This window comes from Rhododendron vialii, chromosome 1a (assembly GCF_030253575.1).
Source record: "Rhododendron vialii isolate Sample 1 chromosome 1a, ASM3025357v1".
Taxonomy (NCBI): domain Eukaryota; kingdom Viridiplantae; phylum Streptophyta; class Magnoliopsida; order Ericales; family Ericaceae; genus Rhododendron; species Rhododendron vialii.
The window spans coordinates 2,137,815-2,160,427 of record NC_080557.1 but is presented as its reverse complement, the minus strand read 5'-3'; the positions used below and the strand labels follow the sequence as shown (position 1 = coordinate 2,160,427).

Below are 22,613 nucleotides of genomic sequence, written 5' to 3'. Positions count from 1 at the left end.
GGAAAGTTCAGCGAATGCAGCAACTGAGGAGGATTCTTATATTGAATGTGACGTGCTCCCAGTCACTTTAGGTACCAAAAAATTAGATTGGGTTTTGGACTCTGGGTGTTCTTTTCACATGTGTTCAAAGAAGACGTTTTTTGATACATATGAAGCTTGTGGCGGAAATACGGTGAGGATGGCTAACAAAGTTGTGGGTGTTGGGACAGTGAGGTTTTGCATGGTTGATGGACACGAGGTGACATTAACTAGGGTTAGATACGTGCCAGGTCTCAAAACAAATTTAATTTCGTTGGGAACGCTTGTTTCAAGAGGTTGCAAGTTCCAATCAAGTGGTAGAGTTTTTGAGGTTCTCAAGGGAGAAAAGGTGGTGTTGGATGGAAAGTTGATGGGTACCTTATACAGGCTTGAAGGGGATGTTTTGACAGTAGAAAGCAAAAATGGGGAGCCCTCTCCTATAACTACAAATATTTTTGTTCCTTATGTACTCGTTTTAATGTAGTTAAAGTTGTTAAGGTGGATAGGCAAGTAGTGCAGGCTGCTCATGTAAAAGCAAGGGCAGCTTTGTTGAACTTGTAATATTGTGTTTTAATATAACGCATTGAGCTTGTTCATCAAAAAAACTACAAATATTTTTGACAGTTGAGATTGTGTGGAAACTGTCAAGTACAGAACTATAGATATGGACTAGGTGCTGGATCTTGATGTTAAAACACCGAAAAATATATTTTGTTTGCTAAACATAGATAAAGTGCTGCAAAAAAGTTATTCTAATGGCTGGAAATAGAAATTTTGTTGCTGCGATTTACTAAAACAGTGAAGTACAGGGCTTCAAATACGGATTAAGTGCAGAAAATTGTTGTTCAATGCTAAAAATGATTTTATTTGTTGAAACGGATTTTGAATGCTGCTAAGTGATGTTTTAGGAACAGGAGATATGCATTAGGTGCAGGAATTGCTGTATGATGGTGAAAGCTACTTTTTGTTTGCTATTAACATAGATAAGCAATTAGAATGTGCTTTTTAATTGCTGGGAGTAGAATTTTTTGGTTGAAATCCTGAATTAAAGAGTTGAACATAGTAAGTGCAGGTCTCTGATGTATACAGATTATTGAATGTATACAGATTATCTTCTAACCATGGGAAAAAAAACAACCTTGCAAACATTATTTGACACCAGCTGGAATTTTTTTATCAATCATTTTGATGTAGAATATGTGGCGACCCAATTTCATGATCAATTGGACTGGTCGAAAAGTCAGAAGCCGAAGAAACTTTTAATTATAGATTTCCCGAATTGGCAAATTTCGGACGAACTTGGAATGTGCCCAAATTTTGGACGATCTCGGAATGTGATGGATTTCAGCCTAATTTCTTCGTTTAGGCCTTCAATTTAACATTTTTCCTTTCTAGAAAAGTTTTAAATCATTAATAACTCTTAGCGTATAATTCCGAAGAAGTTGGTTTCAGTTGGGAAAATCTTATTTTTTCCTTCCCGTTTTCAATTTTGGCAGTTTCTACAATTTTTGGAATTCTTTATTTTTACCTTTTTAGTCTATTTTCTACGGTTTTTAGGGTTTGGCCTTATGACCTATGTTTTATTTAGTTTTTTTCATCAATAATAATATCAGCGTCTTCTCTCTTCTTGTGGATTCGAGTTTTACTTCGTTTGGATTAGTTCGCTATTAGTCTCTATTAGAGATAAATTCCTGTGTGTGTCACATTAGAGGACCAACCTTATCATCAAATTCCACATGTGACCTAAACATCACATTATTTGCCTCATCTTGTTAAACAAAAAGAAAAAAATAATGATAAAACCACACATGCCATTGCCAAGTAGCTTGAATTAACCTTCATTAGAGTGTGACAGTAGGATTTTCATCATGGCAGCAAGAAAAGCCATAGACATCTCAATAGCACGAAGGCACTCCGGACACTTCATACTCTCCGGCATCCTCCCGGTACTGGTTCTCAAAAACTCATACCGGAAAAACGGGTGCTCAGTTGCATGAAGCATGTCGTGATGATCCTTGAACGACCGTTCAAACCCTTTAGTGGCCACATGTTCCTTCCATACGTCGTACTTCAACAAAGTATCCATCACTTTGGTCCCGTGTCCATTCACCACCACTTGCGACCCCCGACCCAGCACGGCCCAGCCTCCAGTACTCTTGTCATAGCTCAGCAGTTTCATGATTTCTTGCACCATGGGGTCGTGGTCGCCGTCTATTCGACCTATCTGGATCTTGGAAAACAACATGCTTTCCAATCGAGTCCAGAAGCACCATATCATGGGCTCTGGCCATGCGTGGCTGAGCTTTTCATTTGTGATGGCGGTGATGATTGTACGAACTTTTTCTTTCATGCTGCTCTTTCCGACGTAGACCATCTCTAGAGGGATGTGAGCCGATTGGGCAACGAATCGTGCTGTCTTGGTGAATCTTCGAATCCACTCGATGTCATCCCCTCCGTAAACGAAAATGTGTTTCTCATCGCTTATCTGATAAAATGAAAAATTCCATGTTGTGTTAGAGCAAGTACTCCAACTATTCCTTATCTGATAAAATGGAAAATTTCCGTGTTGATGTCAGAGCAAGTCCAATTAGAGCTACTAAAACAACCTACAACGTAACCTACCTATTAGGAAATTATTTCCCTAACAAGGATTTAAATATCTTGCATTACGTTGCATTTCGTTTCAATTCTGCTATACCCCGTTACATAAATGCTATATCCCGTTTCAATTCTGCTATACTCTGATTGGCAATAAGTAAAGTAGCCTCTACGTTTTATTAATCAAGCTTGAGTGGTTAAGATGAATAATGTGGGATAAAGTATAACACAACTGATTCCTGTCACATATCATTTGATATTTTGATTGCCACTGTTTCCATAACATGTCCTGAAACTATTACTCCCTCCGTCCCGATTCTATTGTCTCTAATTCTCTTCTAACCAAATTGAAAATTGATTATAAATTTTAATTGGTAGTATTTTTTACATGCAATATGGGTTCTATTTGATAGATCTCAATGTGCTCTTTTAAACAAAATTTTCAAAATCACCTAAAACAATATAGATTGCAAGATATAATCAATTAAAAAGTGACACGTACTCCAAAAAGGACAATAGAATCGAGATTGATGGAGTATTTACGGAGTAACATATGTATATATGCATGCATAAATAGTGTTTGATTACCACTATCTATATTTGTTGGGAAAAATTACGTACCCAATCCAGGACTGTTTGGTCAATACCATTCACAAGCAAGTCAAGCTTCCAAGTCTCTCCCTCCCACAAAATCTTCTCTCGAGAGCTAGTGAAAGGCAAAGCATTGCTCCTCCAAATCCACATCATGTGAATTGCATTGGGGCTCGCCACCCTTCCTTTTGGGTCCAACACCACAAGGATAGGGTTATTACGAAAATGCCCCCTCTCCTTCACGAACCTAATCACCACACGATCGATCAGTGAAGGGTGGTGCACTGTGTACCATGGCATAGTGTGTTGTAGGGTCTCAAACTTTTTTTGCATCTGGTCGGTCCACTGTTGCACAGAGCGATCCAGAATTGGGACCCAAACCACCTCGTACAGGTTGTCCGACCTTGTCGCACGTTGTCGGGACTCGTTGTAGATTTGTTTCAGAATTGACAGCTCGTCTGGGGAGATGTCTAGGCTTGATATTAGCAATAACACATTTTTCCTCCTTAGAATGTCAAGATTAGCCTGTTTTTTCCATAGAGACGGTAAATTAGTGAAAAGGGTTCGAACCTATGGCCGCTTCCCGCAATTTTATTTATTTATTTATTTTGTGGAAACGACATTGTATTCTTCCTTAATGAGGTCTGCACTCAAGTAGAAGTATTGAAATTATTCAATGGTCTTGGCCTTTGGGGCACCGCGCCCTACGTGGTGTCCCAACACTTTTTTCTTCACCACGTATGCTTGTGAGGATAAGTACTTACAAGTATTTTGAGTTGTGTCTAGAATTCAACCCAAATTGTGATGCAATAAGTTATCATACCCATTTGTTATTGGGTAGTTTGGACTTGATTTATCAGGTAAGGTTTCTCTTTAACTACTACAAAAACGTTCAATTGCGACGAAAAAACTGTCACTAGAGTAACAAAATTCGTTGCTAAATTTATAGGCGACGAAAAGTTGTCGCCGTGTTTTCATTGCCGGAAATCCTTGCGATGGAGAATGTGATTTCATCGTCGAAACTGGTACCTTTTGGTGACGAAATCCATATTTTCTTGCCAAATGGTACCTTTTGTTAACAAAATCTCATTTCCTTGCCAAATTGGTCCGATTTGACGATGAAATTCGACCAGATCCCATAGAAAGACATTACAAGCCCTTAAGAAAAAAAAAAAAAAGATTTGTTGAGGCGGAAATAAAGATATCAAATTTCTACCAAGATAACTGGTAGCTCCAACCAATAAGAATCCTAATGAACCTAAAAAATGGGTAAAGGCCTAGCAAAAATTACTTGTTTTCATTTTGTCGCGAAATATGTCTAATTTGGCGACGGAATCTGAAGTATTTACTTGCCAAAAGGTATCATTTTTGGCGACGAATTTAGATTGCATCGCCAAAAGAATTTTTCCCTGTAGTGTTTGTGTAATGATTATTTATGCGGTCTAGGGGTTATTTAAAAGTGCTCGGGATATTACTGGTTACTGGCTCATTCTACTTCTCTCTTTTGTCCCAAGATTTGCAGGTAAAATATATTGTTTTGAAGGCGGAATCAGGTGAATCTTTTGCGCAATGTATTCAGCTATATATAAGGAGTTCATGTTCAAACCCTTGTCTTAGAAGAACCATCAAAGAGAGGTGGTTGATCATCCCCGGCATAAATCAGGGCCTTGAGAACTTCCATGTTATCAATATGGATCATTTCAAAGGTTTTGAGCAGTTTCTCGTAGGATTCATTATTCCTCTTCTCATCTACAAGTAAAGGCAAGATTTAGTTATAACTTTGAATATTGTCCATATCGTTAATTAAATACATTAATATTCCTTTAATTCATTCGAACAGCTGGTTCATTAGTGGGCATACGTACCTATGATTTGGTTGCAAATATCCAATTGCTCCTTAAGATGCTCATGACATTTGTTGAGCATTTGAGCGAAGCTATTTGGGTCCCTGAAATCATAATGTATATGTGAAGAAGACATGTCATTTGTAACAGCTTTTATTCATAAATAGCTACATATACATGCTCAACTAATTACTAGTCATTATGCTCCTCAATATATCTCCTTTTATAAATGCATATATAGATCTGGAGTTAAAGAATTTTGAATTCTAGGGGCACTCCAATATTTTTTGTAAATTTGTATATATATTATTTGTTCATTTTATAACACAAATGTCTTTGCTAGCTTAGTGAAAAGTTGATTTTAGTCTGTGTGGAGTATCCGAGTTCGAGTCTTTTGGGTAGTTTTTTTCATTTGAAATGTTTTTTTTTTCAAAAATAATGCTATTGTAATTGCCAGGTTTCGAAACTAAGTCAAGTAGAATTCAAGCCAACCACTTTGGCTGCTGGTAACAGAACAATTAGCATGCATTATAATCTAGCTTTGGACGTTCAAATCCCTTGGGCCTGCCCTGTCTAGGCTCATAAGATTATTAGTTATGGATTTTTGGTTAGGTGAGAGACCTAATCGGCCCCATTTCTTATCATTGTCCAAACACAAAGCTGCATCTAGTACCCGGTACGGCAACATGTATGCTCATAGTAAGTCCAACAAGGGAACTATGACATCTTCAAGTTAATTTGGTGTCTATTAGCTGTAGTATTTCTGCAGTTAAAATGTACATCTAGTTGGATTTTTCTATTTTACGATGATTAGTCATAGACTCATGATAACTCAACCATAAAATTCCATTCAAGCTTTCTATGTACTTGTTTTGTGTGCCTATCAATATTGGTCTTCTGAGTTCTTGATTTCTAAAATTCTCTAATCCATGACATACAAAAATCGATCTGATTATTGAATGAGATAGTATAGAAAACACATGAATGGTAACATACTCATAGCCTGTGCTACTGAGCCCACTGATCTGAGCCATGCAAACCACGACTCCTCTCAGTGTCCAATAAACAACAGTTGGAGTAGTATCCTTAGCTGCAGTGAACGCCGGAACATCATTAGCAACATACGCAGAAGGTAGCTCCTTGAATGCAACCATGCACCTAGTCAAGTCCAACATGGCCCCAAAGAGATTGTTAAGGGCTTCAACGACGTCCGGTTTCAATGGGCGGAAGTACTTTAGTTGCTTGAGGGAATTACCCATCGGAATAGGGAGCTGCTTTGACGGGTAGCTTTGTGGTGCTAGGAGCCAGAACTTGCCGTAGTGTACTGCGAAGGCTGCTAGGGTTAGCACCAACTTAGCTTCCCATGGGTAGATTGATAACATGTTTAGTAGAGAGAATGTTGTTTGGTGTCTGTCTTCACCAACCTCACACTTGAATGCTATCTGAAAATTCAATTTTCCGAGGTAAATTCAATTTTCCTAGAAAAAATTTCTGTTTTTTCTTAGATTCCCGTTATTTTGAATACATCATTTATCTCGATGAGAGAAGTGCAAAAAGTAAAAAATACAACCAAAAAAAAAAAAGGGACATTAAAAAAAAACTTTTATTTTGGCCTTAGGAAGAAAAGTAAATCATACATTGTTTCAAAAAATGCAAGGATAAGTTGTTTTCTTTGAATCAAGTCGTGCTAATCATAAAGCAATATAATCAAAGTCATAATTTGATTTTTTTTTTTTTATAGCTTTTATGTCTTATTACTTTTTATTGTTTAATAGCGAATATATGGGCAACCAAGCTTGAGGTCGGGTTTGGGCCACTCAAATATCAGGGCCGGCCCTGGTATGAACTAGATACATTGGTTCAGTTTTTCCGTTATTTTTGTGCATGGAGTAGTATTCTTGGTTCATAACAGAACATAATCTGTGTTTCACCAAAAAGAGAGAAAAAATCTGCTTTTTAACCTCGGAGGAAATTCTTGTGATCATTTCTGATAGCGCATGAAGCATAATGTAACCGGCGTGTAGAGCTTTGTCCTCCGTCTTCTGTGCATGTCCGTGGACGCCCTGCAATAAGATCACCATTGAATCAGCAAAACAAGCATTCATCTTGGTACGTAGAGTGTAGGCCCTCGTCCACCACGAATGCAGTATTCCCGCTTTTTGATGAGAAAAAAAGAAACTAGTTAGAGGAATAGATATGCTGCATAATATGTTCATGAAAGAGGAGAATTAATGAAGGATTGATTACACACACGTACTGGTATGTTGCTACGGACGGCCATAGTGATACGACTGAAGATATCCTCGACATAGTAGAGAATGGGTCTGACATCGACTTCAAGGCCCGCGGGATTATGGGTAATCTTAATCTGCCTCAACATCAAATCGCTGCGACTGGATGCCGCGAACATGCTTTGGTGATGACTCTTGAAAAGTTGCTGTTTCGAAGTAGTCTTCGGTACTGTTGAAGTCCTCTCCGATCCTGAAGTAGTCTTCGGAACTGTTGAAGTCCTCCCCGATCCTGCAAACTTGCCCATTCGTAGCGGGCAGGTCTAGCTAGGGAATTTGCAGTTGTAATGTATAGAGAATATACGCAGGAGAGAGAGCTTGCGTTTTCTTGTTGTAATCTGGTATTCCCTATTTGTAGCATGGGAAATGGAATCAATTAAAGAGTGGGCTGAAATTCCTTGCTTCCAATCCAATCAATCTTAAATTCCCCTCAACTTCGTTTGAAGCCTAGGCTTTTTCGAGTGAGGACAGTCTGTCCTCAGCACATGTTTGCTTTTCAGGCTGTGTTCTTGTGACCTTAACTTAAACTTAACTTAAATTCTGAAGTTTTGTACTTATTTGAATTTTTTTCGCATTTGTTAGTTTTGCGGCAAACTTTTGTGGGTTATTGATTCGTCTTAACAAGAGAAATCAAAAAAGTAAAATTCTTTTACTTTTACCAAAGTATTTTGAGAAATAACCATTTTTTATCCCAAAAAAAATGATTTTTTTTCGGCTAAAAGTGATTATTTCCCCAAATACTTGGGTAAAAGTTTTTTTTTTTTTTACTTTTCCGATTTCTCTCGTCGAGACAAATCAATAACTCAAAAAAATTTGGTGCAAAACTAACAAATGCGAAATTCAAATAAGGACAAAATTCTCAAATTTAAGTTAAGTTTAAGTTAAACTCATAAGAATGCCGCCTCAATATGGGTGTCCAAGAATCCCATGTGGTACCTGCTCGGCACATCCGGTCTGTCCAATATACTTTTAGACGGATTGGATTGAAACTTTTTCTCTCCTTTCACTCCAACACTTTCTCTCTTTTTTTTTTCTCTCCAAATCCTAGCTGTCCAAAAATGTGATGGATGGCTCCGATGCGTTGAGTAGGCACCACACGGTACTCACCTGGCACTGAAAAATATTCCCTTGTGTGAGGAATTTTTCAGTGTCGGGTGGATATATCTCATGTGGTACCCGCACAGCACATCCGGACCTTGGTCCACAATAGGTCCTTGGTCCTTGTGCAGAGTGCTTTCTCTAATGAAGCCTTTAGAAAGTAGCTCTTCCACTTGCCTTTGCAACTTTTCATGCTCCCTCGGACTCATCCAATAATGGGGACGGTTTGGCAAGCTGGAACTTGGAACTAAGTCAATCTGATATTGGATCTCTCGCAGGGGTGGAAGCCCATCCAACAACTCCAGCAGAAACATGTCCTGAAATTCCTTCAGAAGGGGCTGGATAATAGCTGGAACATTCTGATCAAGCATTACTCGCTGTGGGCTCTCCGACTGGCGCACGCTCAAAGAGTCACCACCCGGATTTTTGAGATGGAGGATCCGAGAAACCGAGAACTTGTTTGAAAAAGGCATTTGATCTAGTGAAAACCTTCGAGACTTTGGGTTCGGGAGTCACGTTACAAACGGGAAAGGTTTTGTTGAAAGCACCCCATTTGCTTGGCAAAACCGGTCTCTAATAAACATTTTCAAAGGGGAAAAATTTCGTATATCTTTTGGAGAATAAAACTCTTTAATAAACAAGCAAAGGGGGAAGGGTCATGGGGGAATATATCACATTGGTGTGCACGTGGTGTTGCCTGTACAGAAGTGATAAGAATATGATGTTGTGAGACAAAATAACTATCCAATAAATTGTCTAGATCAGATCCATCCTCACACGGCTTAGCATAATACCGCGCACGGTCTTATGGTATGCCGTGCGATCTACCTGCTTTGCTGTTAGACTAATCATCAATACCCCAGAATAGTGCGCGACATGTTATATATTTCGTGCGTTATTCCCTAAAGATATCAGGTGACGCACAACCGCTGATCCGTCTTGAAACAGTACCATCTCTTCAAGCCATGAACATAAAAATAATTTTCAGTGTATTTGATCACCTAGGATGATCAAGAAAATCTTTTTTGGACATAAAACATAGTTTGTAGATATGGTCTCATCCTTATGCACAACGTAGGGACCGTCCCACCGGGACCTTAACTTACCGGGAAATAAATGAAGACGCGAGTTATACAGTAACACTTTCTGACCAATAGTAAAGGTTTTGCGCTGAATGTTCCTATCATGATATGCCTTAACCTTAGCCTTATAAATACTCGCACTCTCATACGCGTCATTCCTAATTTCCTCGAGCTCACACAACTGGAGCTTCCTATGGGCACCCGCCTCAGGTAAACGCGCATTTAGCGTTTTAATGGCCCAATAGGCCTTATGCTCCATCTCAACGGGCAAGTGGCAGGCCTTACCATAAACGAGCCGGTAGGGTGAAGCACCCAACACGGTCTTGTAAGCAGTGCGGTAGGCCCACAAGGCATCGGTCAACCGAAGTGACCAATCCTTCCTATTCGGGTTCACGGTCTTTTCTAGAATCCCCTTAATCTCGCGATTTGCTAGCTCAGCCTGACCGTTGGTTTGAGGGTGATAGGCAGTAGACACCTTGTGAGAGATGCCATACTTGCTCATTAATGCCCCAAAAGACCTATTACAAAAGTGTGTGCCTTGATCAGAGATAATGGCACGTGGCATGCCAAATCTTGACAAAATGTTAGTTCGCAAGAACTCTAGCACGACCTTAGAATCGCTGGTCTTAGTGGGAATTGCCTCAACCCACTTGGAAACGTAATCCACCGCCAGGAGGATGTACTCATAACCGTATGACCCTGGAAACGGGCCCATGAAATCAATGCCCCAACAATCGAAGACCTCTATCACAAAAATGTTCTGGAGGGGCATCATATTCCGCGAGCCAATTTTACCTAATTTCTGACACCGGTCACACGACTTACAAAAGATGTACGCATCCTTAAAAAGACTCGGCCAAAAGAAACCACACTCACTGACCTTGGCGGCGGTCTTCTTTGCGGAGAAATGACCTCCGCACGCCTCGGTGTGACAAAACTCTAAAATTCCCCTTTGATCAGTTTCGGGGACACACCGGCGCACTATCTGGTCCGCGCAATACTTGAACACATATGGATCATCATAAATATATTGCCGGACCTCTCTCAAAAATCGCTGCTTCTCAGCTGTGGACCAATGGGGTGGAATTTGCCCAGTCACCAAATAATTGGCGATATCTGCAAACCATGGGCACACATTAGCAGTGAACAACTGCTCGTCAGGGAAAGAATCCACAATGGGGAGATGAGAGGTGGGGTCCTCAAACTCCAGACGGGACAGGTGGTCGGCCACTACATTCTCAACCCCTTTCTTATCCTTAATCACGAGGTGGAATTCTTGCAGCAAAAGAATCCACCGGATAAGGCGAGCCTTCGCATCCTGCTTGGTCATCAGATACTTCAAGGCCGCATGATCGGTATACACCACAATCTGCGAACCCACCAAGTAGGACCGGAACTTGTCTAAGGCAAACACCACCGCAAGCAATTCCTTCTCGGTAGTGGTGTAGTTCATCTGTGCCTCGTTCAATGTCTTGCTCGCATAGTACACGACGCAGGGATCCTTTCCTCGTCGTTGCCCTAAAACTGCCCCGACAGCATAGTCAGAGGCGTCGCACATCAACTCAAAGGGCAAACTCCAATCCGGAGGCTGCACGATCGGCGGAGTAGTGAGACTCCGCTTCAACGTTTGAAAAGCCTCCTCACATGCCTCGGACCATACAAAGGGCGTGTCTTTTGACAGTAAATGGCACAACGGCCGGGAGATAGCACTAAATCCCTTAATGAAACGCCGGTAGAAACCGGCGTGACCGAGGAAAGACCGAATGTCTTTTACAGACTTTGGAGTGGGAAGATTTGCGATCAAATCAATCTTCGCCTTATCCACCTCAATACCCTTGGATGAGACAATGTGTCCCAACACAATCCCTTGGGTAACCATGAAGTGACACTTCTCCCAATTAAGCACAAGTTGCTTCTCCTCGCACCGTTGCAAGACCTTTCCTAAATTCTCGAGGCATTCGTCAAACGAATCCCCAAAAACTGAAAAGTCATCCATAAACACCTCCACGATCTTCTCTACCATGTCGCTAAATATTCCCATCATGCACCTTGAAAAGGTTCCGGGAGCATTGCACAAGCCAAACGGCATGCGACGGTAGGCAAACGTGCCATAAGGACACGTGAAGGTGGTCTTCTCCTGATCCTCCATGGCTACCTCAATCTGATTGTAGCCAGAGTACCCATCCAGGAAGCAATAGAATGCCCGGCCAGCCACCCTCTCCAGAATTTGATCAATGAATGGGAGAGGAAAGTGGTCTTTTCGGGTGCTCGCATTGAGCTTCCGGTAATCGATACAAACTCGCCACCCGGTTTGAACACGGGTCGGCACTAGTTCGCCCTCGCCGTTTCTCACGACGGTCACTCCTGCCTTCTTAGGCACCACCTGCACTGGGCTCACCCACTCACTATGGGCTATCGGGTAAATAATACCCGCATCTAAAAGCTTCAGCACCTCAGCCCGAACCACCTCCTTCATATTGGGGTTCAGACGACGCTGAGGTTGCCTAGTAGGCTTCACATCCTCATCTAGAAAAATGCGGTGTGTACACACCGTTGGACTAATACCCTGCAAATCTGCTATTGTCCAGCCTATCGCACCCACGTGCTTTCTCAACATGGTAAGCAACTTAGCCTCTTGATCTACCTCAAGGGATGAAGAGATCACAACCGGAAAAGTATCATCGCCTTTAAGGAAGGCATACTTAAGTGTGTCCGGCAGAGGCTTTAGCTCTGGTTTAGGTGGCTGGACAGACGATGGGAGAGCTGTAGGAAGTGGGGTGCCCAGCGGCTCAAGAACTGGGTTCCAAGCGGCGCCACACACATCCTCCACTGCAAGCATCTCCATTAAACTTCCTACCTCTGGAGAATCTAAGAATGACGCCTCCTCGGCGGTTAAGGTTATCTCCAGAGGATCCTTGTATAACACACTATCGACATGCTCTTGTACCAGCGTGTCGATCAAACTCACCTCATATATCTCCTCATCATCCTCAACCCGGCTATCCACGTTGAAAACATTCACCTCCATTTTCAAGTCCCCAAACGACAATTGGACTTGTCCAGTTTTGCAATTCATGACAGCACTGGAGGTGGCTAAAAATGGACGGCCTAGGATGATAGGAGTCTTTTCAAAGACCTCTGGTATTGGGCATGTATCCAGGACAATGAAGTCGACTGGAAAAAGAAACTCGCCCACTTGAATTAGAACATCCTCCACCACCCCCTTTGGAATTCTCACACTCTGGTCAGCCAACTGTAGCGTGACTGGAGTGGCTTTCAAATCGCCTAAGCCAAGCTTTAAGTATACTGAATAGGGGAGCAGGTTGACACTCGCTCCTAAATCCAGCAAAGCCTTATCAAACTTTTGGCCTACGATCGCTATAGGGATGGTGGGACAACCAGGGTCCTTACACTTGGTGGGGATCTCAGTTTGGAGAATGGAGCTCACTTGCTCCGTCAGAAGCACTTTGTCCTGACTCTTAGTTCTCCGCTTTGATGTACACAAATCCTTCAAAACCTTAGCAAACTGAGGAATTGCGTCAATGGCTTCCATCAAAGAGATTGGAAACTGAACTTTCTTGAATAATTCAAGCATTTGAAAGTTCACATTGACCTTAGGTTTCGCCACCAAGCGATTTGGATATGGAGCAATGGGTGGCGTTGGAGTCACGGGGGCCGCAGTTGCAGGCACCACCACTTCAGGAGACTCCGCCTCTTTCTCTACCTCAGGAACATTTCCCAAGTCTGGAACGACTGCTGGAATAGCTACCGGCACCGGGGGTGGCACCGATTTCTGCTTTGGGAGCAAATCTTTGTCAATCACCTTCCCACTTCTGAGAGTGGTGATCGCCTTAGCATCTTCCAGACTGAGATTCGGATTACTTGGGCCAGAAGAATCGCCCACATAATGGGTACCAGCGGCATTGACTAAAGGTTGAGAAGGAAACTTTCCCTTCTCTTGTTGAACTTGTCCAACTGCCGCCGTCAACTGGGTCAATTGGGTCCTAATGTCACCAATTGCCTGTTTGGTTTGTTCAGTGAAGCTTAATTGAGACTGCATGAGAGCCTTCATCATCTCATCAGTCTGCTTATCCCGCGGGGGATGGTTTATGCCTGGGGGTGGTCCAAAAGATGAAGGACCGAACCCCTGCTGCTGCTGAGGTGGGTAACGCAATTGGGTCATTTGGCCTTGAGGAGGCCGGAGTTGCTGAACTTGTGGCTGAGGTGGTGCTTGGGGTTGCACCGGGGCTTTTTGATCCCTCCAACTCAAAAGTGGGTTTTGGGCCCACCCTGGATTGTAGGTATTTGAATAAGGATCCCAACGCTGGTTAAGTGCGTTCACCTCAGCCTGGTTACTATGGTATGCGTCTTTGACAATGGGAAATGCGGGGCAAGCAGTGACAAGATGCCCCGGACACTCACATAACGCACACACCTCTTCGACTCTCACCTCATTCGCCTGATGGACTTGCTTAAGCTTCAAGTCCTCTAATTGTTTAGCCATCTTGTCCAGCTGAGACTGGACATTGTGCTCTCGCACACTAGAAGGAAAAATGCCAGACCCACTGGGTCCCTGTGCAGCCATGGCCCTATCACCGAGGTCGGAAGGTTCCCAACTTCGGTGTTTCTCGGCCAACTCATCGAGAAAGTCCCACGCATCTTCCGGGGACTTATCTAGAAAATCCTCCTCTTTACAGAGGTACTCCATTTGTTGGACCGTAGCAACATTCAAGCCCAAATAGAAAAATGACACCAACTGGTGTTTCACGAAACCATGATGCGGTAAGGACAACAGCAAGTCCTTGAACCGCTCCCAGCACCTTAAAAATGACTCGCCCTCTTTCTGCTTATACGATTGGACTTGGCGAGTCAGGTATTTCGATTTACTTTCCGAGAAATAATTCTTGTAGAATAAATCTCGGACAGCAGCCCACGTCGTGAGAGATTGTGGCTTCTGCATCCGCAGCCACTTATCTGCATTGTCCCTGAGCGAGGCTGGGAAAAGCTTAAGGCAAGCATTCTCCCACTGAGTAGTGGTGGCCAGGGTGTGCACCAAGCCCTCGAAATGACGGACGTGCTCATACGGATCCTCATTCTCCTTCCCACAAAACAGGGGAAGGGCATTATGCGTACCAGGTTTAATGGTGAAAGCATTACGTGCTTCCACCGTCTCGGTTGGTAGAACAATTGGACTGAGAGGAGTGGTCCTCTCAGGATGCATGTGTGCACGCATTGACATCGGTGGTTCTGCTATTGGTGGCTCAATTATTAAATCAACAAAAAGGGCACCGATATCAAAAGAATCACCACTAAAAGACTCTCCCTCCACGATTACTCTCGTCTCTCTCTCAATGGCTACGAGACGTCTGGTATTGTCTCGGTAGTACTTAGGCTTTAGAGGTGATTGCTTTCCTACGATGGAGGATTGCGCACCTCTACCTATGATGGCTTAAACAAAACTAAAAAGAAAAACAAAAATAAAACTAACTACCCGAATTCTTTAACACACGTTACCGTCCCCGGCAACGGCGCCAAAAATGCTTGACGATTTCCTAGTCCTAAATTAATGGGTTGCCCCAAGCGTAGGGCTGAAACCGACGTAGCACAATATCCGGTAAGTCCGGAATCGAATCCACAGAGACGGTGATGTGTGCTAACTTAAAACTCGGGCTTAACTAGTTTAATGGGCTCTTAGGTAGCCACCCTTTTTCGATTTGATTGAGAGATTAACTAAAACAAGAAAATTGAATGTGCTTTTTAAGAAAATTAAAAGGAGGTAAAATCGTAGGGTTCATAGCACTTGTAACTAATCCGGGTTAACCTGCTCTGTTTGGAGTTCTTAAAAACGTTTAATTTTAGATTGAAAAAGATACCCCGCAAGATGCGAGACCCTATGGTCGCCGTATACCCATGCGCAGCGAAGAATGGGTTTTGGACCCCCATACCCCCGTTCACATGGGCTCCGACGATGCCCGGATTCGTCCGCAGGAAGTATTTTTCAATCGAAAATCGTTTAATTTAATAGTTTGATAAAAGGAGCAGTGCCCGAATCAGCCACGGTGTGCTAATCACCCCGCGACCCTACCTATAAGACTACTCACACATTATTAAACAAAAAGTAAAATAAACCTTAACTTGCATCAAGCTTTTCACTGGAAGTAAAAAAATAAATAAAAGATCTAAGTTAAATAAGGATCAACGAACAACTTTAATAAAAAAAACAGAAATCAATACGAATTACCGGAGTGCGAAGATCTAAACAAAACTTGAAAAGGAAAAATACGCAGAAGAAAAATGAACAAAATGCGAACCAAAAGATGGGAGCCCCAGTGCCGAAACCGATCGCCTCCCTTAATTATGTTCCACGGCAGTCAGAAGCAGCAGCTTTTTTTCTTGTTTTTCCTGTTTCGTTCGAAACCCTTTTTCTCCGTTTTCTATCTCTCCCGAATTAAAAGAATGATGCAGCTTTTATAAGCTGCTGATCTCATCCTCCGAAACCCTTGTTTTCTTTTTTTTAATTCCCAGCCGTGGCCCCTTTCTTCCTTGGCCCATCACTTAGTAAAAATAAATTGTGAACCAACGGGCCCACGTGGTAAACAAAAGTCCACGTCCTATTCTCTTACTTTCAGTGAACAGTACAATAATTCCTAGGCCAATTGAGTTGTAAATCAATATTCCATTTTGCACTTCGGATTAAACTCAACCAGCCCAACTTTGAGCACCATTCAGAATTCCAACTTCGCACTTTTTGTATCAAATTGTCCAAATACCTACAATATAAAAATTAAGTATTAAAATTTCGAGTAACAATATTAAAAAGACTTAACAAAGATAAATTAGGAAGCGTTAATGAGAACATTTACGCTCCTATCAGTAATACATCCTTCCCCTTTCTTTTATTGTTGATGAGTTTGGCATTGAATTGGACATAGACTAGATTGTTCAACCTTGTTGCATCTAGTCTATTCCTTTTCTTTGTATGTATCTATACAAAAAAAAAAAAAAAATCTTAAGTCAATATAATTTCTTATGCATTTATTTACAAAGAAAGAGAGAGAGTATGTACTTACTCCCTCAAAAGTGCTCGAATTTCTCTCACACCCCGATGAACTTGAAGTCAAAGAGAGAATTCGAGTGGCCATTCTTTTCAAATTGGGTGTATGATTGCCATAGTTAGACCACCATCCAACTAGTCATGAAATAAAGCACACAAAAAAATAGTACTAAGTAACTAAGTAACTTAGCAAAAAAAATAATACTAAGAAGGAAAGTAACTACTTATTTACCCGGATCATTGGCTAATCGTCTTCCAAATCCACCTTCTTTGTTCTTGTACTTCAACAACTCTCTATTGATGACTTCATCTTGAACATTGACATCATCGGGAAAGAAAGCTTCAACACAAGTGAGAACCCCATCCATAATGATAGGATCATCTTGAATGGTAGAATTGTTGAAGAAGTAAAAAGGATTCAAAAAGTAAGCTGTCAAATGCAATGCACTATCTAGCCGACCCTTAGCTTTCCCATCAATGACATCTAGTATTGGCCGGTAGTTAGTCTCAACTTGCTTGTATGCCGTTTTGATCTCTTTTTTTGCTTTTGTGAGCTTTCCATATACAAAGCCCATTGAGGGCTTTCGATCCCCATCAACAAGTTGAAGAACCATCACCAACAGACCAAACACTTTCAAGCATAAGGTTACGCCATTCCAAAATGCTTGACTCATCACGGTAGCATATGCCGTGTTTCCCTTTGGGCTCTTAGCCCATTTACTCTCACCCCATGCATTGCTACTAAACATTGCTCGCAATTCTTGTTTCTTTTCTATCAAGCTTTGTAAAGTCAAGAATGATGTAGCAGATCGAGTAACACCCGGCCTCACTATGTCTCTCTTCTTCGTATATTTTCTCATCATCGCCAATGTATTATAATAAGCATAAACAAATATAGTGAATGCTTTGGCCTTATCAATAGTTGCTTTAAACTTGGATTGCTTACCAATTCCTTCAAGCATGCGCTGCGGCCATATTGTTGGATGCATTGTCCGTCACTACTTGAACTACATTTTGTGCCCCAATATCTTCAATGAACTTGTCAACATAGTCAAAGATATACACCCCCGTGTGTGACGCCTCCGAATCTTCCTTTGAAGAAAGAAAATAAGTCCCTTGCTTACAATTAACGCACTAGTTCATAATGCTTCTCCTTTTTCGGTCGGTCCAAGCATCGGTCATGATAGAGCAACCTGTCAAAGCCAACTCTTCTTCTTGCTTTTTGAGGAATGTTTTGGTTCTCTCCACCTCCTCCTTCAACAATAGTTCCCTTAGTTGGTATTGGCTTGGAGGTTGGTATCCAGGGCCAAATAGACCAACCGCTTCAACAAAACGTTTGAAGCTATCATTGTCTATGGCATGAAATGGAATGCCGGCTTCGTACACCCATCGAGCCAAGTATTGACTCACTTTATGACTCTTCTCCTTCCAAATTACATCATTTATGTTTGGTTGTCTTGTCTTCTTAAATCCACTCGTGTCAGAAGAATCGGGATTGATATTTGTATATCTATCCATGGGACCAAGAACATAGGGCCTCTTCTTTGATCCCACTGCTACATTTTCAATCTCATCACCTTCGGATTCATCACCTACTATATTCACTTCCTCCCTAATTTCCATGGCTGCTTTCTTCTTATTTTTCTTCTTAGCTGCATTATCATCAATTGCTTTCTTACACTTTATTATATATTCCTTGCTTGCCTTAGTGCATGAGGCAACATCTCCCCTAATTTGAGTTACGTGTCTTTTCATCCTACTAACCCCTCCAGTATACTGATTCCCACACAAAAGGCATTGTAAGCGGTCCTTATTGCTAGGATCCACAATAACTCCATAATCCCATCCAACATCAACCGAATTTCTTTTCAATAGCGGCGTAGAATTAAAGGCCTCTGAAGATGAAATATGAGTGGGATCCATTGACATTTGATAATTGATATCACTATAGATTACTACTGTGCACCAAAAAAAAAAAAAAAAACAGAGAAAAAAGTCAAGAAACTGTTAAGTGTTAACATGATTATAAGTTAAGATTTTACACTTTGTGTTAACTGATAACACCAAACAATACTACACTTTGTTAATTTGTTTTAAGATTAAAAAAAAAAAAAAGACTACATTTTGGCCACTGTCCACACTCCACAGTGTCCAGACGTGGCCATATACCCAGGACTTTCAAAATAAAAACTTTTCGACAGCAAAAAATCCACTAGAGAGATCATGAGAGAGAGAGAGAGAGAGAGAGAGAGAGAGAGAGAGAGAGAGAAACTGTGAGAGAGATCATACGAGAGAGAGGGGAATCGAGAGATCGAGAGAGAGAAATTACAGGTGACGGCAATGGCAGACGGCGGCGACTTCACTCGAGATCGATCAATCGTCTGCAGTGATTGGCCGAGTAACAAAGCCCTAATCTAAATTTGTATTCGAAGCCCCTTTAAACTGGTTTTCAAAAAATAATAGTTACGCCCCTTCATTTTCAAAAAATACTGATTTTACCGCTATTAATCGCCTTTTAACCGTTTAATTGGCTAATCGCCGGTTAATCGCTGACTAAAGCCGATTAACCTCCCGATTGCCAAATCCAATTGCCGAGCTATTAATCTCACCGGAGATGACAAAATTCTGATTCATCGCCGGTTAATCGGCGATTAATCCCGCATTTTAGAACACTGCCCAGAACATTGTGCTCTTAATTTTAAAGTTTGGAAAAAAATGTTAGTGTTTAATTAATGCTTTTGTTGGTTTTGTTTTTGTAAGAAAATGAAAATTTGTGACTAATATTATTTCGGTTTGGTTCGAATTGGGTAAAATGTGCAAACAAATTTCTGCATAGCAATTCGGTTACTCGATCAGTTCGGGGATTACCTGAATCCCGTTTGGTTTGGTTATGGTTCACTGATCTCCCCGTTCGGGAATTGGGGCAGATATGGGTTCGGTTTTGATTTCGGGGATCGGGGACGGATATGTCAATATCTGCAACCTACTTGACAAAAGTTGTGATTGATTTTTAAACTAAAAGTGAAAAGTAAAATCAATGAACTTAACTATCAAAGACGAGAAAATTAAAGTTTCTTTTTAACCAAAAGAAAAAATACTAAGGTTTCGAAATCCACACCCTTTAACTAGTATCATTATATATTTGTGATTATTGACTTTATCTGAAATTTCTTCATGATAATCTGAAAGCTAATTTTGTTACCATGGAAAATATCATCGTAAAAGCTCGTTAAGAAGTCTAATGTTTGCTCCTCTCCGCTCGCAAGTATAGAACCAAATCATTTATTGTATCTGCTTTAAACAAATCACAACAAATATCCAGTTTTATAGTTAACAATGAAAAATCAGAGTTCAATGTTAAAGACAATTCCAAATCATGAGAAAAACATGATTGAACTCATATCCAGAATATTTACGAAATATATCATCTTATTTATTAGAAAAGAAGAATTTATTTCCTTCCTCAATTCTAACTCTAATCTTCCAGTAGTAGCAACTAGCAACCCAATAGAATCTAATTAATTACTTTCCAAATTTGATGACCGCGTGTAAGTCATCATGCATACTTCAAGATGTGAGCAATTTCTTCACAGGGAAATCTTCCGAATCAACTCAACATTAATCAAATCCAACGGCTGAAATATTTATTATTATCATCTTTTTCCTGCAAATTAATAATTTAAGGTGAACAATCCGAAAAGATAATAACAATAACCAATTAAACACAATTAATAACTAGCAACATATGATAATTGGGTCTTTAAGTGTAATATTTTGTGCTCATCAATCCGCCCCGATGCCATCCCTATGGGAAAGGCACAGGATTTGTAGTTATGCTTTTCAATGGGCGCAATAATTTTACTCTTTGGCAACAAAAGGTGAAAAATATATTGACAAGAGAGGGTTGGTGAAAGCTCTCAAGAAGAAATCAGAGAAGCCGAAATTAAGGGATGAATGATGACAAATGGGAGGAGACGAGAGAGTTGGCAAATAATACAATTCAATTGTATCTTGGAAATAGCACTCTCCAAGAAGCCATCAATGAAACGGATCCGGTAGAACTTTGGGCAAAGTTGAAGAGTATATACTAGTCCAAATCATTGACAAATCGGTTGTCTTTGAAGAAGCAGTTGTACGCACTACAGATGTTAGAGGGTGTGAATTTCATGGACCATCTGGAGGAGATTAACAAGTTGGTGACTGAGTTGGAAGCCATTGGTGCGAAGATTGAGGAGGAAGATAAGGCTATCATCTTGTTGGTTTCCTTGTCTCGCTCCTTTGTATGAACATCTCAAAACTACTCTGATATACGGCAAGGATACCATTGAGCTTGATGTTGTTGTGGCTACCCTGATTTCGCATGAGTCAATGCGGAAGAAGGATAATGAAAAAGACTCCATTGGTGGGGCTTTGGTGGCGGTTTCAGAGGTTGGGAGGTTGAGAGAGGAAATGGTTCCAAGTTGAGAGGACGTTCACAGTCAAGGGGTGATAAGAGGAGGTGCTATTGGTGCAACGAAGAGGGACATGTAATCAAAGATTGTCGAAAGCGTAAGGAGGACAAACCTAAGGAAAGTTCAGCGAATGCAGCAACTGAGGAGGATTCTTATATTGAATGTGACGTGCTCCCAGTCACTTTAGGTACCAAAAAATTAGATTGGGTTTTGGACTCTGGGTGTTCTTTTCACATGTGTTCAAAGAAGACGTTTTTTGATACATATGAAGCTTGTGGCGGAAATACGGTGAGGATGGCTAACAAAGTTGTGGGTGTTGGGACAGTGAGGTTTTGCATGGTTGATGGACACGAGGTGACATTAACTAGGGTTAGATACGTGCCAGGTCTCAAAACAAATTTAATTTCGTTGGGAACGCTTGTTTCAAGAGGTTGCAAGTTCCAATCAAGTGGTAGAGTTTTTGAGGTTCTCAAGGGAGAAAAGGTGGTGTTGGATGGAAAGTTGATGGGTACCTTATACAGGCTTGAAGGGGATGTTTTGACAGTAGAAAGCAAAAATGGGGAGCCCTCTCCTATAACTACAAATATTTTTGTTCCTTATGTACTCGTTTTAATGTAGTTAAAGTTGTTAAGGTGGATAGGCAAGTAGTGCAGGCTGCTCATGTAAAAGCAAGGGCAGCTTTGTTGAACTTGTAATATTGTGTTTTAATATAACGCATTGAGCTTGTTCATCAAAAAAACTACAAATATTTTTGACAGTTGAGATTGTGTGGAAACTGTCAAGTACAGAACTATAGATATGGACTAGGTGCTGGATCTTGATGTTAAAACACCGAAAAATATATTTTGTTTGCTAAACATAGATAAAGTGCTGCAAAAAAGTTATTCTAATGGCTGGAAATAGAAATTTTGTTGCTGCGATTTACTAAAACAGTGAAGTACAGGGCTTCAAATACGGATTAAGTGCAGAAAATTGTTGTTCAATGCTAAAAATGATTTTATTTGTTGAAACGGATTTTGAATGCTGCTAAGTGATGTTTTAGGAACAGGAGATATGCATTAGGTGCAGGAATTGCTGTATGATGGTGAAAGCTACTTTTTGTTTGCTATTAACATAGATAAGCAATTAGAATGTGCTTTTTAATTGCTGGGAGTAGAATTTTTTGGTTGAAATCCTGAATTAAAGAGTTGAACATAGTAAGTGCAGGTCTCTGATGTATACAGATTATTGAATGTATACAGATTATCTTCTAACCATGGGAAAAAAAACAACCTTGCAAACATTATTTGACACCAGCTGGAATTTTTTTATCAATCATTTTGATGTAGAATATGTGGCGACCCAATTTCATGATCAATTGGACTGGTCGAAAAGTCAGAAGCCGAAGAAACTTTTAATTATAGATTTCCCGAATTGGCAAATTTCGGACGAACTTGGAATGTGCCCAAATTTTGGACGATCTCGGAATGTGATGGATTTCAGCCTAATTTCTTCGTTTAGGCCTTCAATTTAACATTTTTCCTTTCTAGAAAAGTTTTAAATCATTAATAACTCTTAGCGTATAATTCCGAAGAAGTTGGTTTCAGTTG

At 40.8% G+C, this 22,613-nt stretch overlaps 1 protein-coding gene and 1 pseudogene across 1 annotated transcript; both read right to left on the bottom strand.

The window, feature by feature from the left end:
• The window catches only part of LOC131317623 (uncharacterized), a 102,036-nt pseudogene that overhangs the window by 11,952 nt on the left and 67,471 nt on the right, over positions 1 to 22,613 (bottom strand).
• On the bottom strand, positions 1,780 to 7,999 carry LOC131325495 (protein SIEVE ELEMENT OCCLUSION B-like). Its single transcript, XM_058357794.1, has 7 exons — positions 7,309 to 7,999; positions 7,013 to 7,114; positions 6,048 to 6,493; positions 5,073 to 5,155; positions 4,814 to 4,956; positions 3,238 to 3,732; positions 1,780 to 2,503 (listed from the first exon to the last, which is right to left on the bottom strand). Exons 1-7 carry the CDS (start codon positions 7,585 to 7,587, stop codon positions 1,850 to 1,852), a joined length of 2,202 nt encoding a protein of 733 aa, XP_058213777.1. The 5' UTR covers positions 7,588 to 7,999; the 3' UTR covers positions 1,780 to 1,849.

Bases quoted from the DNA above. Each gene is read 5' to 3' on its own strand.
- LOC131325495 (XM_058357794.1), bottom strand. From the start codon at position 7,587: ATGGGCAAGTTTGCAGGATCGGGGAGGACTTCAACAGTTCCGAAGACT. The intron at 7,115-7,308 runs GTACGTGTGTGT...ATCTTATTGCAG, and splicing joins CCGTCCGTAGCAACATACCA to GGCGTCCACGGACATGCACA. The intron at 2,504-3,237 runs GTACGTAATTTT...TCATTTTATCAG, and splicing joins ACCAAACAGTCCTGGATTGG to ATAAGCGATGAGAAACACAT.